The following is a 13,792-nucleotide window of genomic DNA, read 5'->3' on the forward strand; positions in this document are numbered from 1 at the left end:
CACTCACACTGGTCAAATCTTAAGTCATACTTAAGTTATCACATCAGTTGTACACAAGTAGGAGCTATTACACAAAAATAATGCTGAAGTCCCACCACCACCAGAACCATTCTTCTATTGTACACAGAATGAGAACTGTTTTCTTTGCGTGATTTATTGTGGCAGTGATGGATGGCCACAATTTATAATTGCAACATACTTGGATTACATCTAAAAACCACAACTTTAAAGTGTCAGTCGCAACCAATCTGAAGAAATCCAGGGACAATTATGAAAAGAAATTCAGTCATAACATTGTCAGAGTTGGGATGCTACCATTCGGCTTGAATGCTCGAGTACAATTCGGTATACTGGGTGATGTATAGGTCCAAGGGATGTAACTAGACAACTTTAAAGGCCAGACGCTCTTCAGATCCAGCTGTGATTAGCAATAGTCACAAAACACCAGAATGCTTAACAAATCAAGAACAGAATGTGTCTTTTATGCTACAAATTAAGACTGCCTTCACTGCAGATAATTTTTTCTGACTTTTCTAATTGCAAATATGTGGTAAATGGGTAGGCTGTGACTGGTTGCTAACTTGGACTATGTGAATCTTAAGCATTTTCTGCAATACCTGCCTATTCCAATGTAAAAGTACACACTCCAAGGCATCTGTCAACCTCCCAAATCTCTTGCCTTTGTGTGGAGTTCAAGTCCTAACATGCATACCAAATTATTTTCACGGTGGTAGAAAACAGCAAAAAAAAATCCAAGCATTAAGGCCCAAGATTTTCCTATAGCTTTAATTTTTGGCAAACACCCCCAATGGGCCATGCTCAATTCACAAACTCTTCTAAAGTTGGAGTTCCTTTTTGCTGAGTGACAGACAATTTTCTAAAAGCCTGATGATTTCAAAAAGAGCTCAAATGTTCATGACAATATTTCTGATTTTCATACAACTAGCTTTCAAAGTCAACCGTTCCTTAGTAGCAGCATTTTTAACTGTAAAATCATTCCTTTGAACTGGAGCTTATTCTATTAAATGGAAAAATTAGTTTTCAATCTCACTCCAATGTGTTTTGGGGCCCTTTTGGCAAGTTTCAATACAGAAACAAAAGTCAGGGATGGAATCAGTAAATCAGTACTGGCACATGGCAATTGAAAATGGTGAAGGGCACTTCTGGGTCTTTGCCTGGCTCTTTTAAACCACTGACTGGTCGCCTTCGAAAGGTAACGAGCTTCCCAAAGTACAGCATATTCTATCCTACGAAGTGCACTGCAAATTGTCATTAACACCATTTAAAAATTTCCACCACATTTTTCTGTTCTCCAGACTAAACTAGCATTCATTTGAAATGGAACAATGTAATTCCTTGGCATGCAGGTTTAAGAATGCCTGAAATTTAAAACCAGGCGCTTCTACAGTGCCAAATTCCAAAGATTATATCCATTTTAACTGCAAAAGTTACAATGTTCAGTCCAAGGGATAAGAAGAATTTATGAAGTGATTACACTGACAATTGCTTTACAGCATAAAATACCCAACTCGGTGATATACCAACAAAGTTATTAGCAATTCAACAACTACCTGCAGTTGAGGAGTTCAGATTTGGATAAGCATTCAGCTTTTTGGGCTACATTTGTATTATTCAACATTACTTCTTGTCTGCTCAGGTCAATGTGCCTTACTCAGTTAACGCACAAACATATGGAATCTACATACAAACTGTAGAACAGAAAAGGATGCTGGAAATCTTGAGGGCTCCAGGCTCTTAGACTCAACCAAAAGTGGTGATGTGGGTAGTTTGTGGACTGGAAAGGATAGTTACTGCTTTAAAACATGTTTTTTGGCACTGGTACTACTGCTTGGTCCACTATCCTCTTAACTAATCCCCCCAGCACCAATTATTATATCCGTACCCATTCACTGACACAAAACACAATGGCTTGCAGAGCTACGAGGTCACTGTTGCACAAAAACCAAGTCACAGTTTTGGTAGCTATTAATGGAGTCCCAGCCAAGGTTAATGCTCAATTAAACTATGTTCTGGTGTCAGCAAAAGGGGGGCATTAACAATCTAAGGTTTTCATTACGACAGACAGGTAAACTCCTCAGTCTTGAGTGAACACCATTCCATTGTTGCACTCATTCTGGGCTGTTCTCTGAACAACCTCAATGAGCGGTGATAAACTTGATCTGTCTGAAGTTGGGATTCTTCTTCAACAAGCCTAACTGCATAGTCACTTTGCAAAAGGTCGAATCACCTGTTACTATAATACCTACCCACCATTCGTAATACCAATGTGTTGTGCAGAATAGGCTGCGGTTCCTTAAAAAATATAATGCACATTTACACAGCACCTCATCATATTATTGGGTGTCCCCAATTCTTTTAGGATCAATGGATTATTTTGAAATTCCAAAATTTTCTTGGCCTTTACCAGAAGTAACACGATATAACAAACAATTTCACCAGAACCCAGCATCAACGGCCAATGTTTGAATGCTGGTGTATATCCCAACCAAGAATTTGGCATGAAAAGATAATCATTCCAACGCTGCAGTTACCAATAACCGAACAAAAATCTTATCAAGCATAGAAAAATATCTAAGCTTAGACATATGCAGAAACTTCAATGTTAAGCAGTGAAGGCGTATGCTTCCGAAAACTATTGGGGATTCAATATGATCAATAATGTGCTCCCAGAATCAGTGAAATGCAAATAAATAAATAATATATCAGCCGGAAGTAAATTGAACAGTATGTCATTGTCACTTATTTTATGTAGAAAGGACAAGCATCCTCCTTGAAACAATAGTAGCATTCTCGCCCAAGTCAGATGGGTGTGGGATAAAGACCCACTTCCACACAATTTAGGTTGTTATGCCAGTGCCGTATTGGCAAGTAAATAAAACCAGAAAATGCTCCGGTGAGGCAACATCGATGGAATGAGAAACAGTTAACGTTTCAGATCAAGGACATTTGCTCAGAAACTTTAACAATATTGGGTGAGTGCAGGCTTTTAAAATGATAAGTTAAATTGAGGTCCTGTCTGCCTTTAAAGCAAATGCAACAGATCTCTCAGAAGATAAGCAACAGGGTTCTCTTGGTAAAGCAAAATACTGTGGACACTGGAAATTGAAGATAAGAACAGAAAATGCTGGGTAAACTCAGCTCTTCTTTAGAGAGAGAAACAGTTGACGCCGAGTCCACGTGACCCTTCAGTTGTAGAAGGGTCATATGGACTCGAAACGTTCTGCGTTTCTCTCTCCACAGATGCTGTCAAACCTAAGTTTGTCCAGCATTTTCTGTTTTAATTTGAGAGTTTTCCTAGTCCCTGGTCTTCATTTCTGATTCAACTAGCACCAAAATCAGATCATTTCCCTGTGTGTAAAAATTGCAAATTGCTTGCTTCCTACACTAGAACTCTTCAAAACTATTTAACTGTCTGCAAATTGCTTTGGAATGTCTAGGGGTCACAAAAACCATGATATAAATGCAAGTCTTTCATTCTTATTCAGACACTTCTACTTTTGTCGCAAAGTTAGCATTCTGGTGTCAAGATCAATATGGCTAGTCATAGAATCATAGAACCCTACAGTATAGAAAGAGGCCCTTTAGCCCATCGAGTCTGCACTGAACACAATCCCACCCAGGCCCTACCCTCATATCCCTACATATTATACCCACTAATCCACGCATCCCTGGACACTAAGGGGCAATTTCTTAGCACGGCCAATCAACCTAACCCACACATCTTTGTACTGTGGGAGGAAACCGGAGTACCCAGAGGAAACCCACGCAGACACCAGGAGAATGTGCAAACTCCACACAGACAGTGACTCAAGCCGGGAATCGAACCCAGGACCCTGGAGCTGTGAAGCAGCAGTGCTAACCACTATGCTATCATGCCACCTGCAAGTCACACAAATCTTCTATATCTGAACATATGAGCTTGCACTGAAAGGGAATACAGCCATTTTACCTTCTCAGCAAATGCACCTATAAGTAGCTGTCCAAGGTGTCTGCCTACTTTGCAAATGCACACTAATATCTAACACAATTTCATGGTGAAATTACTCTTCAAATTCTCTTGCTACAACTTTAACCAAGATCTAGCATTCAGCAAATTATTTTGTTATAAAATCAGGAAACATTAACCTGGATCAATTGCAGGTGGATCCGGTGCCCAGCTAAGCGGAGCAATAGGGGGAGATACTGGATCCTGATGGTCACTGGATGAAGCACCGGATTCATGCCGTCCCAAGCCCGCTGCTCTTAGTGAGCGCCTCATCATCTCACGCAATCTTAAGCTGGATGGAGAAATTAGTGGAACATATTATTTATTTTGTGGTTAAATATAATCTCATATCCTGCCATGACACAGTTAGCTGCTACAATCATTAGCCAGGGACACCTAGATCACTGGGTTTTACTAAAAAGTAAACCAGTTGTTACATATATAAAGTTCTAACTACACTAATACATTGAAAATTAAATGAAAAGCTGGAATCATATTAGCTTAACTTTCATCCTAGTAGGTAAAGCAGTTTATTAACCAGGTTGATATAGCTTCAGCATTAATGCACTCACATAAACTTTGGAATGCATGCACTGCAAGAGCTGCCTTTCTTTCCAGAAGCTAACACCAATGCATTCAATTTAATTTGGAAACCTGAAGCTCCAATTAATAAAGTAGAAAATTACCCTTGTAACTACTCAACAGCTATCTTTCAACCAACCCAATCCTTTAAAGATAATAATTGGCACAAGTTGCCTTTGTACCCCAGCTTCTCACCCCCACCCACAATGAAAATATTCAGTCAGAGCTCCAGCTTCCAGGGGCTTCCATCTGGGAGGGTATTTCAGGCCGAGACTGCATTTGGATAACGGGCACCAAGATAATGTCTAGCAACTAGAACAGCTTGTCTTTATATGTGCACTCACCTGCGACTGCTAGATGGCCCAGTCCTGTTCCCACTGCTGTTACTCGACACCACTGAAATTGCATTTGCAATGGCCTCAACTGCTGATAATCTTTCCGCAAACGTATTCCTCTCAGAGCGCTCTGCTTCTGTGGGACAGAAGTACTTAAGTCACTAGGTCTCAGTAACAATAATACAAAAGGAATAGAACGAGCAAGACCAAAGAATACACCTGAAAGAATTCATTTTAGATCACTTCGTTCACCAATACAGATTTTCTGAAATGTCATCATTTAAACTCATGAATTTGATAAGACAAGATGCTACAAGGGCAAAAGTGCCACCCCAAGTTCAGGCTTAAATTAGGAGAAATATAATTGAGTCTCATCATTGTCTAATTATCCAGATATTAAGTTAACACCATGTTCCCATTGAGCACGAAATATCAGAAGTCCCAAAAGCTTTTAAACTTTTTTTAAACAAAAGAACCCAGTGCTGGCAGCAAACTTCATGTTCTCAGGCGAAAAGGTTTCTGAATATTAATGGTCAATGCCCCAGAATAAGGCTTGGCCAAATGGTCTCTTTGCCAGTTTCAAGTTGAACTGTGTGGAATGTCACAATCTCCCTAACCATGCTTGCGACTCAAGATGCTGAACAATTAAGTGGAAGGAGAGAAGCCAAATTGAAAATGCTCCCTTCCTGATAACTGAGGGACAACAAATGTTGAAGAAACTGTGATCTTCACTCACTCAAGATGATAATGTCAAATTTTGATTTTTCATTCATTAAGCAAACAGTTAGAAAATAAAATGCTTTCCACTAGAATCCCTCATTGCGGAAGTAGTATGGAAACAAGAAATAGAGCAGAGTAGAACATTCAGCCGTGGGGGTCTGCTCAGCCATTTAATGTAACCATGGCTGGTATTCTACCTTACCTTTACTATCCCCACATCCTTCAGGGGCGTCACATAACTCTGATACATCCAAAACTGGTTAGACTTTCCTCCTCACGTGCACTAAAATGCTATCCATATTTAATGCGTATCATTTTTCAACTGACTGATGGAACTTGACAGGCATCAAAACAAACCAATCTTTTGAGTATCAATATTTCTAAAATGTTTAGTTCTACATTCACAAAAAAGCTTCACTTTCAAATAACAAATCATATGAACAGTTTTAATTCACCTTCTTCCTCCTTTGTCTCTTTATTGCTTGTGGGAAAACAGACAGAGACACAGGCATGTAAAACGTTACGATTTCCATCACATCGATTGCTTAAGAATGTATTCAGTGCTTGCGGTGTTTGTTCTAACAGAACAGCCTGCTCAAGATTCATCAAGTACTGCCTGGAAGCTTCATAATCACATCGCAGTATGTGCTGCATTAATGCTTGCTTCTGTAGACAGAAAATCAAGATTAATTATGTTGACAGATTTTGCTCACAGTATTCATAGCAGCATGGCAATTGTCCTGGTTCAGAATATCTAACATACACACTCACGTAGCTAAATTTCTCTGCCCTTTTTGTACAATGTATAAACTGAAGATTTCTTTCAGAATCATTGACCCTTCTTAATTCATCTTTCGTACAATGAATAAGTAGTGTACACCGCAAGTGGTATTTGTAAACTTTGCTGTATGCAATGTTGTATTACAATCTCCATACAAGGTTTTTTTTAAAAAGCCTAACATTATGCCCTTAAAGAACTAAAAGAACATTTTTTTTACATTTTAAAAACAATCAATTTGGCAAGAAAATAAGTAAAAACATCTTTAAATGATGATATTTCCACTAATTTTATGTTAAAAAGTATATAAAAAAGCTGCAATAGAACTAACAACTCCACCAATTTTCTTAAAAGCCCTGAATAATGATCTATTTAATTGTTGAATGTAAATTATCTTCTCTTTTTAATTTCTATCAATTGCCAAGAGTGCTCGTTTTTAAACTTCAGTAACAACCTTTTAACATAAAAGTTTTAACTGGCATAATATTTAAGAATATTGATTTGCAGGGGATACCCAGTAAATCAAAGCAAAATGCTCTCCTTTGGGCCTTGCACAGGATTTAAAAAAAACATCCGTACATAGGTTCCAAAATTGGAAGAAATTTTCTCCAATTATATTCAGCATTAAGATAAATTCCAATGCTCTCCTGGCTGCCCCCAATCTTGAGCTCATTCAAAACTGTGCTGTGTGCATCTTAATTCACACCAAATCACATTTATCTATCAATCCTGTTGTGTACTAAACAAATACAGGCTCCAATCCAACAATGGCTTTACTCCTAAAATGTCATCCTTGCTTTCAAATCTCTCCAAGGCTTCACCTCTCATTCTATCCATCTTCTGCCCTAAAATTCTCAGATCTCTTTGTTCCAGTTCTGGACTCTTGCAGATCACCAGCTCTTTTTAAAAACCATTTCACCTTCAGTGACTATATCTTTAGGCATCTCAGCCCAAGCTGTGTAATTTCCTTCCTAAATCTTTGCAACTCTTTTACCTTTAAGCCAATCCTTAAAACTTAGTTCTTTGATCAAACTTGTGGTTACCTGTCCTATCCTCTCTATGTAGCTCGGTGTCAAATATTACATAAAGCGTACAACACAGAGGCAGTCCACTTGGGCCAGGTGGTTTGTGTTATATTTATTGTCCTAACTTTTGGTCTCCACAAGTGGAAATATTTCTCTACATCTACCCTGCCAAACCCCCTCGTGAATTTAAAAACCATAATCTCTCAGTTGTCTTTTTTCCAGCCAAAAACAGCCTCATCCTGTTTGGACTTTCCTGGAGACTTCTCAGTACTGTGACAACTTTGTGGCTTCTTTTTGCACTTTTTTCAATGCTCTGTGGAGATTCAAACTGTTCACAATGCTCCAAACATGGTCTCACCAAGGTTCTATACAAGTATAATGTAACTTCTCTGCTTTTTAATTCTACCGCTCTAGACATGACACCACACACGCTTGACCTCATCTTTCTAGTGCGTGATTTGCTTTATTCCCCTCAAAAATAGTGATTAATCCTGCTTTTGTGCATCTGTATCTCTAGATCTCTTTGCTCTTTTACTCCATTAAGACGATTAACCAAGCAGCAGCAAGCCTGTGTTATCAAGATTTAATACCTCACATTTGCCTGTATTGAAATTAATTTGCCAATTACATGCTCATTCTGCCAGTTTACTAACATTTTCTTTACTGATAAAATCCCAAGTTGCTTCACGTGGAGATGCCAGTGTTGCCACAAATGGAAGTTGCTGTTGTCACAATATTGTGCAATAGCATTTTTATTGCTCATCTTTAAAGCTAGACATTCAAATCATGTGAAAGCGAGTAAGGTCAAGGGCTGCTGGCAAATAAAAACTTCTCGTCCCAAAAATCCATGTACAAAATGTAGATCAATATAGAACCACAACTCAAATTAAATTGAGATATCACATTTTAGATGCATATGCTGTCTTAATGCTCATTTCATGTTTATTGGCAGTCCCCAGCAGCATGGAAATTCTGGAGATTACTTTCACAAAATAATGCCTCAGAATAATTTAATGACCAATGTTTAATCCAGCTGATTGTTACAGATTGCTGTGCAGGCTGCTGCTGTTTACCATCTTTGTCAATAATTTAGATGAGGATGCTGGAATGGTAAAAGGTGTGTGGGTGGCCTCAGAAGGGAGAGACTGAATCCAGATTTGTTCGCAATCTAGGAAGAATCTGGCAGAGGTCAGTTTAGTGTAGATGAATCTGTTGTACAAGTTGCTGGCACTCCAATCAGGCACGTGCACCATGTGGGTCATCTAGGTGCTGCAGTACTTGGATCTGAGAATTTGCAACCAGTGCTGTAGAGGTGTGCAAGAATAGGAGTGCGGCAGAGAAATATCACACAGGAACAACTGTACTGTTCTTCATTGATAGCTAGCTCTAAAAGGTTCTTGATTACCCAAAATAAGCACACAATGCCAAAACGTTTTTCTCTTGACAAGTGAGGAGATTTGATTTGAGGTCTTACAGTGTGGAAAAGTGATTGAATTCAGTGCATATGAATAGATTTGCATTGCCAAATCAATGACCAAACTTATTGTACACAAAAATAAGGACAATGTTGAAAATTACTAAAGTACACCTGCAAAGCCTAGTTTGCCTCTCCCCCACTAACACTGGTTCAGCCAATAATTACATGTGGTATATGACATTCAAATAAGGCTATGTTGTACTAATATTTAGTTCATAAACACAAGTGATGAAGCTAAAATACCATTGTAAATGTGGGATATTCAACCTTAAGCTGATCAACCTACCTCTACAGCCATTACTATGACAGCTGCTTTCTTCTTAATGGATGAATTTGCCGGAAGATTTGTCAAAGAATGAATCCCCATTCCGAGGCTAGTAATTGGTGGGAGATCTAACCAGTCAGGATCACGAATTCCACCCATGCAATCTTTAGCCATTGGATAGATTGTGCCATTTCCATCCCTTAAGATAATGGGAGATTCCTAAAAATAATAAAAATATGCAAATCAGAAACGCATTCTCAAATATGCAATCGACATGAATTTCCCCAGAATTCATAGACAATTCTGATAGCTTGTCAACTGCCCTCATCACAAACACACCTAAGCTATAAAATATACATATCAAGGCTAAAAATTGAAGTAGATCATGCAGGCTCAGATAACTGAACAAGTTATGTTACACTGGCCAGGTTAGCTATGACCTCTCACTCTTAGTTCAAACTTACTATTTTCACAAAACCAAGCTAACTCTTTAAAGCTCCTTTCTGAATAGTAATGTGCAGCTGCATTTGTGCGAGCATGGCACAAGGTTAAGAAAATGAATCATTTTCCCAAAAGGCAACGGTATAGTTTAAGTTTATTTATTAGTGTCACAAGTAGGCTTACATTAACACTGTGATTAAGTTACTGTGAAAATCTCCCAGTCATCATACTCTGGGGCCTTGCTCGGGCACACTGAGGGAAATTTAGCATAGCCAATGCACCCAACCTGCACACCTTCCAGACTATGGGAAGAAATCCATGTAGAAACAGGGAAAACATGTAGAGTCAGCCGACAGTAACCCAAGCCGGGAATTGAATTGAGGCAGCAGTGTTAACCACTGTGCTGCCCTGTGTATTAAAAATTTAACCTTTTAAAATATACAAATACTTGTTAAAATAAAAGTCTTTAACTGACAACGTCACGTACGACCTGCAATGTGGTTATCCATACCCCCTGTCTATCAACACATTTTTCTGTCAATATTCGCAATCAACACTGATCAATGCACGCACCAATTGTCACAACATAGTTGCAACTTCTGGACACTGGTTTTATTAAGCAGCCTTCAGATCTACAGTAAGATAATAAATCACCTCTCGATTATTTGCTACCCACAAACCAACGTTAGGTCTAAATCCAACAAGTTTAAAAAATGTTTGTTCATTATCAGAAAATATTAGATTTCCTACTCAACGCATAGCTACACTTTGAGTTCCAGCCTCTACTTACAAATAAGTGGTGCCATCATCCCCTTGGTAGGGAAAAGGAATGTAATTATATGGCGACACCAACCTTTTATGTCACCCAATTAATCAAGCAATCTTCCATACCACCAATCTCCAAACAACATCTTTAACTCAGAGTAGGAAGTGCAACACAGACTACAACAGCAGGAATGTCAATGGCTCAGGAGCTCACATTTATATAGCACCTTTAAACTAGGAAAATGTACAAGGATAAACACTGAGCCAAAGAAAAATATATTAAATTCGACAACTGAAGGCTTGGTCAAAGGGAGGCAGTGGGGTAAGGAGCATCATGGAAGAAGTGGAGAAGCAGAGAGAGTTAAGCAGGAACGTGCAGAATTTGAAGTTCAAGCAGCTGAATATACAGTCCTCAACTGAGGTAAATGAGTGGAGTATGCACAAGGAATAGGAGTGTGTTCAAGGGACCAGAGTCAGAGGATTATAGAGTTCGAGAGTTTACAGAAATATGGACGGGCAAGTTCATGAGGCATCTTAAATTGTAATTTGGGTGGACTTGGATGCAATGTCAGTCAGCGAATACAGAGACGATAATTGAGCAGTACTTGGTGCAGGTCAGAGCACGTAGCAGCCAAGTTTTGGATGTTGAAGTTTATGTATCATGAAGAAAGGAGATTGCCCATGAAAGCATTGTAATTAGAGTCTGAAGGTAACTAAATGGAGCATAACTTGAGATAGGATAGACGCTGGAGATTGTAGATGTGGAAAAGGGCAGCCTTTGTGAACAAGAGGATATGGAGTCAGAAGCTCAGTTCAGGGACAACAAGAATTCAGTCACTGAGAACAGTCTGGTTTTGTCTTCTGCAGAGGTCAAGGCAGATGGAACCAGTGGCAAAAGAGTAATGGAATCAGTGGCAAGGGCAAAAATCTTGTGGGGACGGGGAGGAAAAGATGAACAAAAATGGTTTGGGTCCATCCATTTTTAATTCAAGTTTTATCTCACCAAAACTCCATGTTGGAATAGTCGAACAACACAAAGCCAGTGAATACATTGAGCCAGTTGGTACAGATATATAACTGGGCGTTGTCATTTGGAGCCTAACATCATCTCTTTGGCTCGTATCACCACAAGGCAGCAAGTAAAAAAGAAATGGGAACAACTGAACAACCACTAGATAGTGATCATGGCACAAGAACCTTGTGTACGAAAATAGAATTTCTTTTGATTCATCTTAATTATTCAAAATAAAAATTCAGAAAAAAATCACTCCCTATATTCAATAAGGAACACAATTGGTCATCTTCACTATTTCAACCTCCAATGTAATCAGCACTAAGAAGGCTGAAATAATGCAGCACGGTAGCACAGTGGTTAGCGCTGCTGCTTCACAGCTCCAGGGTCCTGGGTTCGACTCGCGGCTTGGATCACTGTGTGTGGAGTTTGCACATTCTCCTGATGTCTGCGTGGGTTTCCTCCGGGTGCTTCTGTTTCCTCCCACAGCCCAAAGATGTGCGGGTTAGGTTGACTAGCCATGCTAAAATTGTCCCTTAGTGTCCTAAGCTGTTTAGGTTAGAGGGATTAGTGGGTAAAATATGTAGTGATGTGGGGGTAGGGCCTGGATGGGATTGTGGTCAGTGCAGAAGGGCCTCTTTCTGCACTGTAGGGTTCTATGATTTGATATAAGGCCTTATGCACTACACATTCAAATTGTTCACCCTGAATATCAACACAATTTGCTGAAAGGATTATTACAAAAAGCTGTCAGAGAAAACCTACACAACTGGTTCAAGCCTAGCCAACGTCCAATCATCCAGGATAAACACAAATTACATTTTGACTATTATTTAAACTCATTAATTGTTGAATCACAGTTTTGCTCTAACTGATAACTCAACAAATTAATGCAAATGTCAAGTTTCTATCCATGCACATTAGCTAAATATTACCTGCAGAGGAGAAAAATAATTTTCCATAATCAAGCTTGTCCCATCGTCCAACAATATTAGCATGTTACTACCAAAACAAATTTTATGACTATTCTGGCTCACTTCCTGACTTCCCAAAGAATTTCCATCACCACCAAAGCCCCAGTTAACAGTGTGATGAATGCTCCCCACTCGTCGAGACAAATCAGCTCCAACAACACTCAAAGATCAACATTATCCAGGACAAAACATACAATTGATTAGCATCCCATACATCAACATGACTTCAGCACGTTTATTTATAAGATGCAGCTTCAAAATTTGCTACCTCAGCTATTTAGGAGAATAGCAGGGACAGAAGAACATCATCTTCAAGTTACCATTAAAGTCGCACACTACTTTCGCTTGGGAACGTATCACTTCCTTGCCACTGAGACAAAATTCTGGAACACCCCAACAGTATGCTGCAGCATTTCACCAACTTGTTCTCAAAGGTCATCAGGCATGAACAATAAATGCTGGCCTTGCTAGCCGCATTCCATGAATGACTGCGCTTACAAAAATAAAAAACAGATGCCTCACAGGACGAATGACAAACTTTCATTGTTTTGGAACAGTGACACATGAAAATGATGTGCAATAAACAATCTGGTCCAGTGAGCCTTCTCCAATGGTTTGATTGGCTACCTTACCCCTCTCATAATTGACTCCTAAGCCAAGTTACTGCTTGTGAGATTCCAAATGCTCATCTCCATATTGCCGTCCGTGATATCATCCAAAAGTAGGATTATTTTCACATGTACACTGATGACACCAAAGAACTACTGTTTCACCTTCACTCAATTTTAACCACTGTTGTGTTATCAAAATGCTCTTCTGACATCAAACATTGGATAAGAAATTTCCTCAATACCAGGAAGACTTAAGTCACTATATATGTCATGTCCCCGGTCCATATTCCATTCCCTAGCTCCCAACTCCATCCCTCTCCTTGGCAATGATCAGACTAAACCCAATTTGGTTACAGCCTTGGTACCATATTTGATCCCAAGACCCACCTTCATAACATCGTCCACCTCAGCCTATCTGCTGCAAAGAACCTTATTCATAATTTCCTAAGTTATGGGGCAAATTTATGCCATTTGGCCGATTGAGTCTGCTCCACCATTTGATCTTGGATGATATGCTTCTCATTCTAATTTTCCTGCATTCGCCCTATAACCCTTCAACCCATTACCAATTAAAAATCTGTTTAACTGCTCCTTACATTTACTCATTGTCCCAGCATCCACCGCTTTGGGGTATCGATTCACAACCCTTTGGGAGAAGTAGTTTCTCCTCAACTGTTTTAAATTTGCTATCCCTTAGCCTAAGGATTTGACCTCTTGTTCTAGAATGCCTCACAAGAGACAGCATCCTCTCCACGTCTACTTTATCCATACCTTTTGCCATCTTGTATACCGCAATTCGAT

At 39.2% G+C, this 13,792-nt stretch overlaps 1 protein-coding gene across 6 annotated transcripts in view; it reads right to left on the minus strand.

Annotated features, from left to right (window-relative positions):
* Positions 1-13,792, minus strand: part of ubr5 (ubiquitin protein ligase E3 component n-recognin 5) — a 140,865-nt gene that overhangs the window by 60,460 nt on the left and 66,613 nt on the right. For 5 of the 6 annotated variants that reach the window (XM_080193823.1, XM_080193825.1, XM_080193822.1 and 2 more), the window contains 4 exons: positions 9,210-9,407; positions 6,099-6,309; positions 4,933-5,059; positions 4,147-4,298 (listed from right to left, as the gene is read on the minus strand). In XM_080193823.1, the coding sequence (XP_080049949.1) occupies positions 4,147-4,298; positions 4,933-5,059; positions 6,099-6,309; positions 9,210-9,407 (688 nt within the window). The remainder of the gene's footprint in view (positions 1-4,146; positions 4,299-4,932; positions 5,060-6,098; positions 6,310-9,209; positions 9,408-13,792) is intronic. The other variant, XM_080193821.1, reaches the window with a different exon arrangement.

Source organism: Carcharhinus amblyrhynchos, chromosome 8 (assembly GCF_965287045.1).
Source record: "Carcharhinus amblyrhynchos chromosome 8, sCarAmb.v2.hapA, whole genome shotgun sequence".
Taxonomy (NCBI): domain Eukaryota; kingdom Metazoa; phylum Chordata; class Chondrichthyes; order Carcharhiniformes; family Carcharhinidae; genus Carcharhinus; species Carcharhinus amblyrhynchos.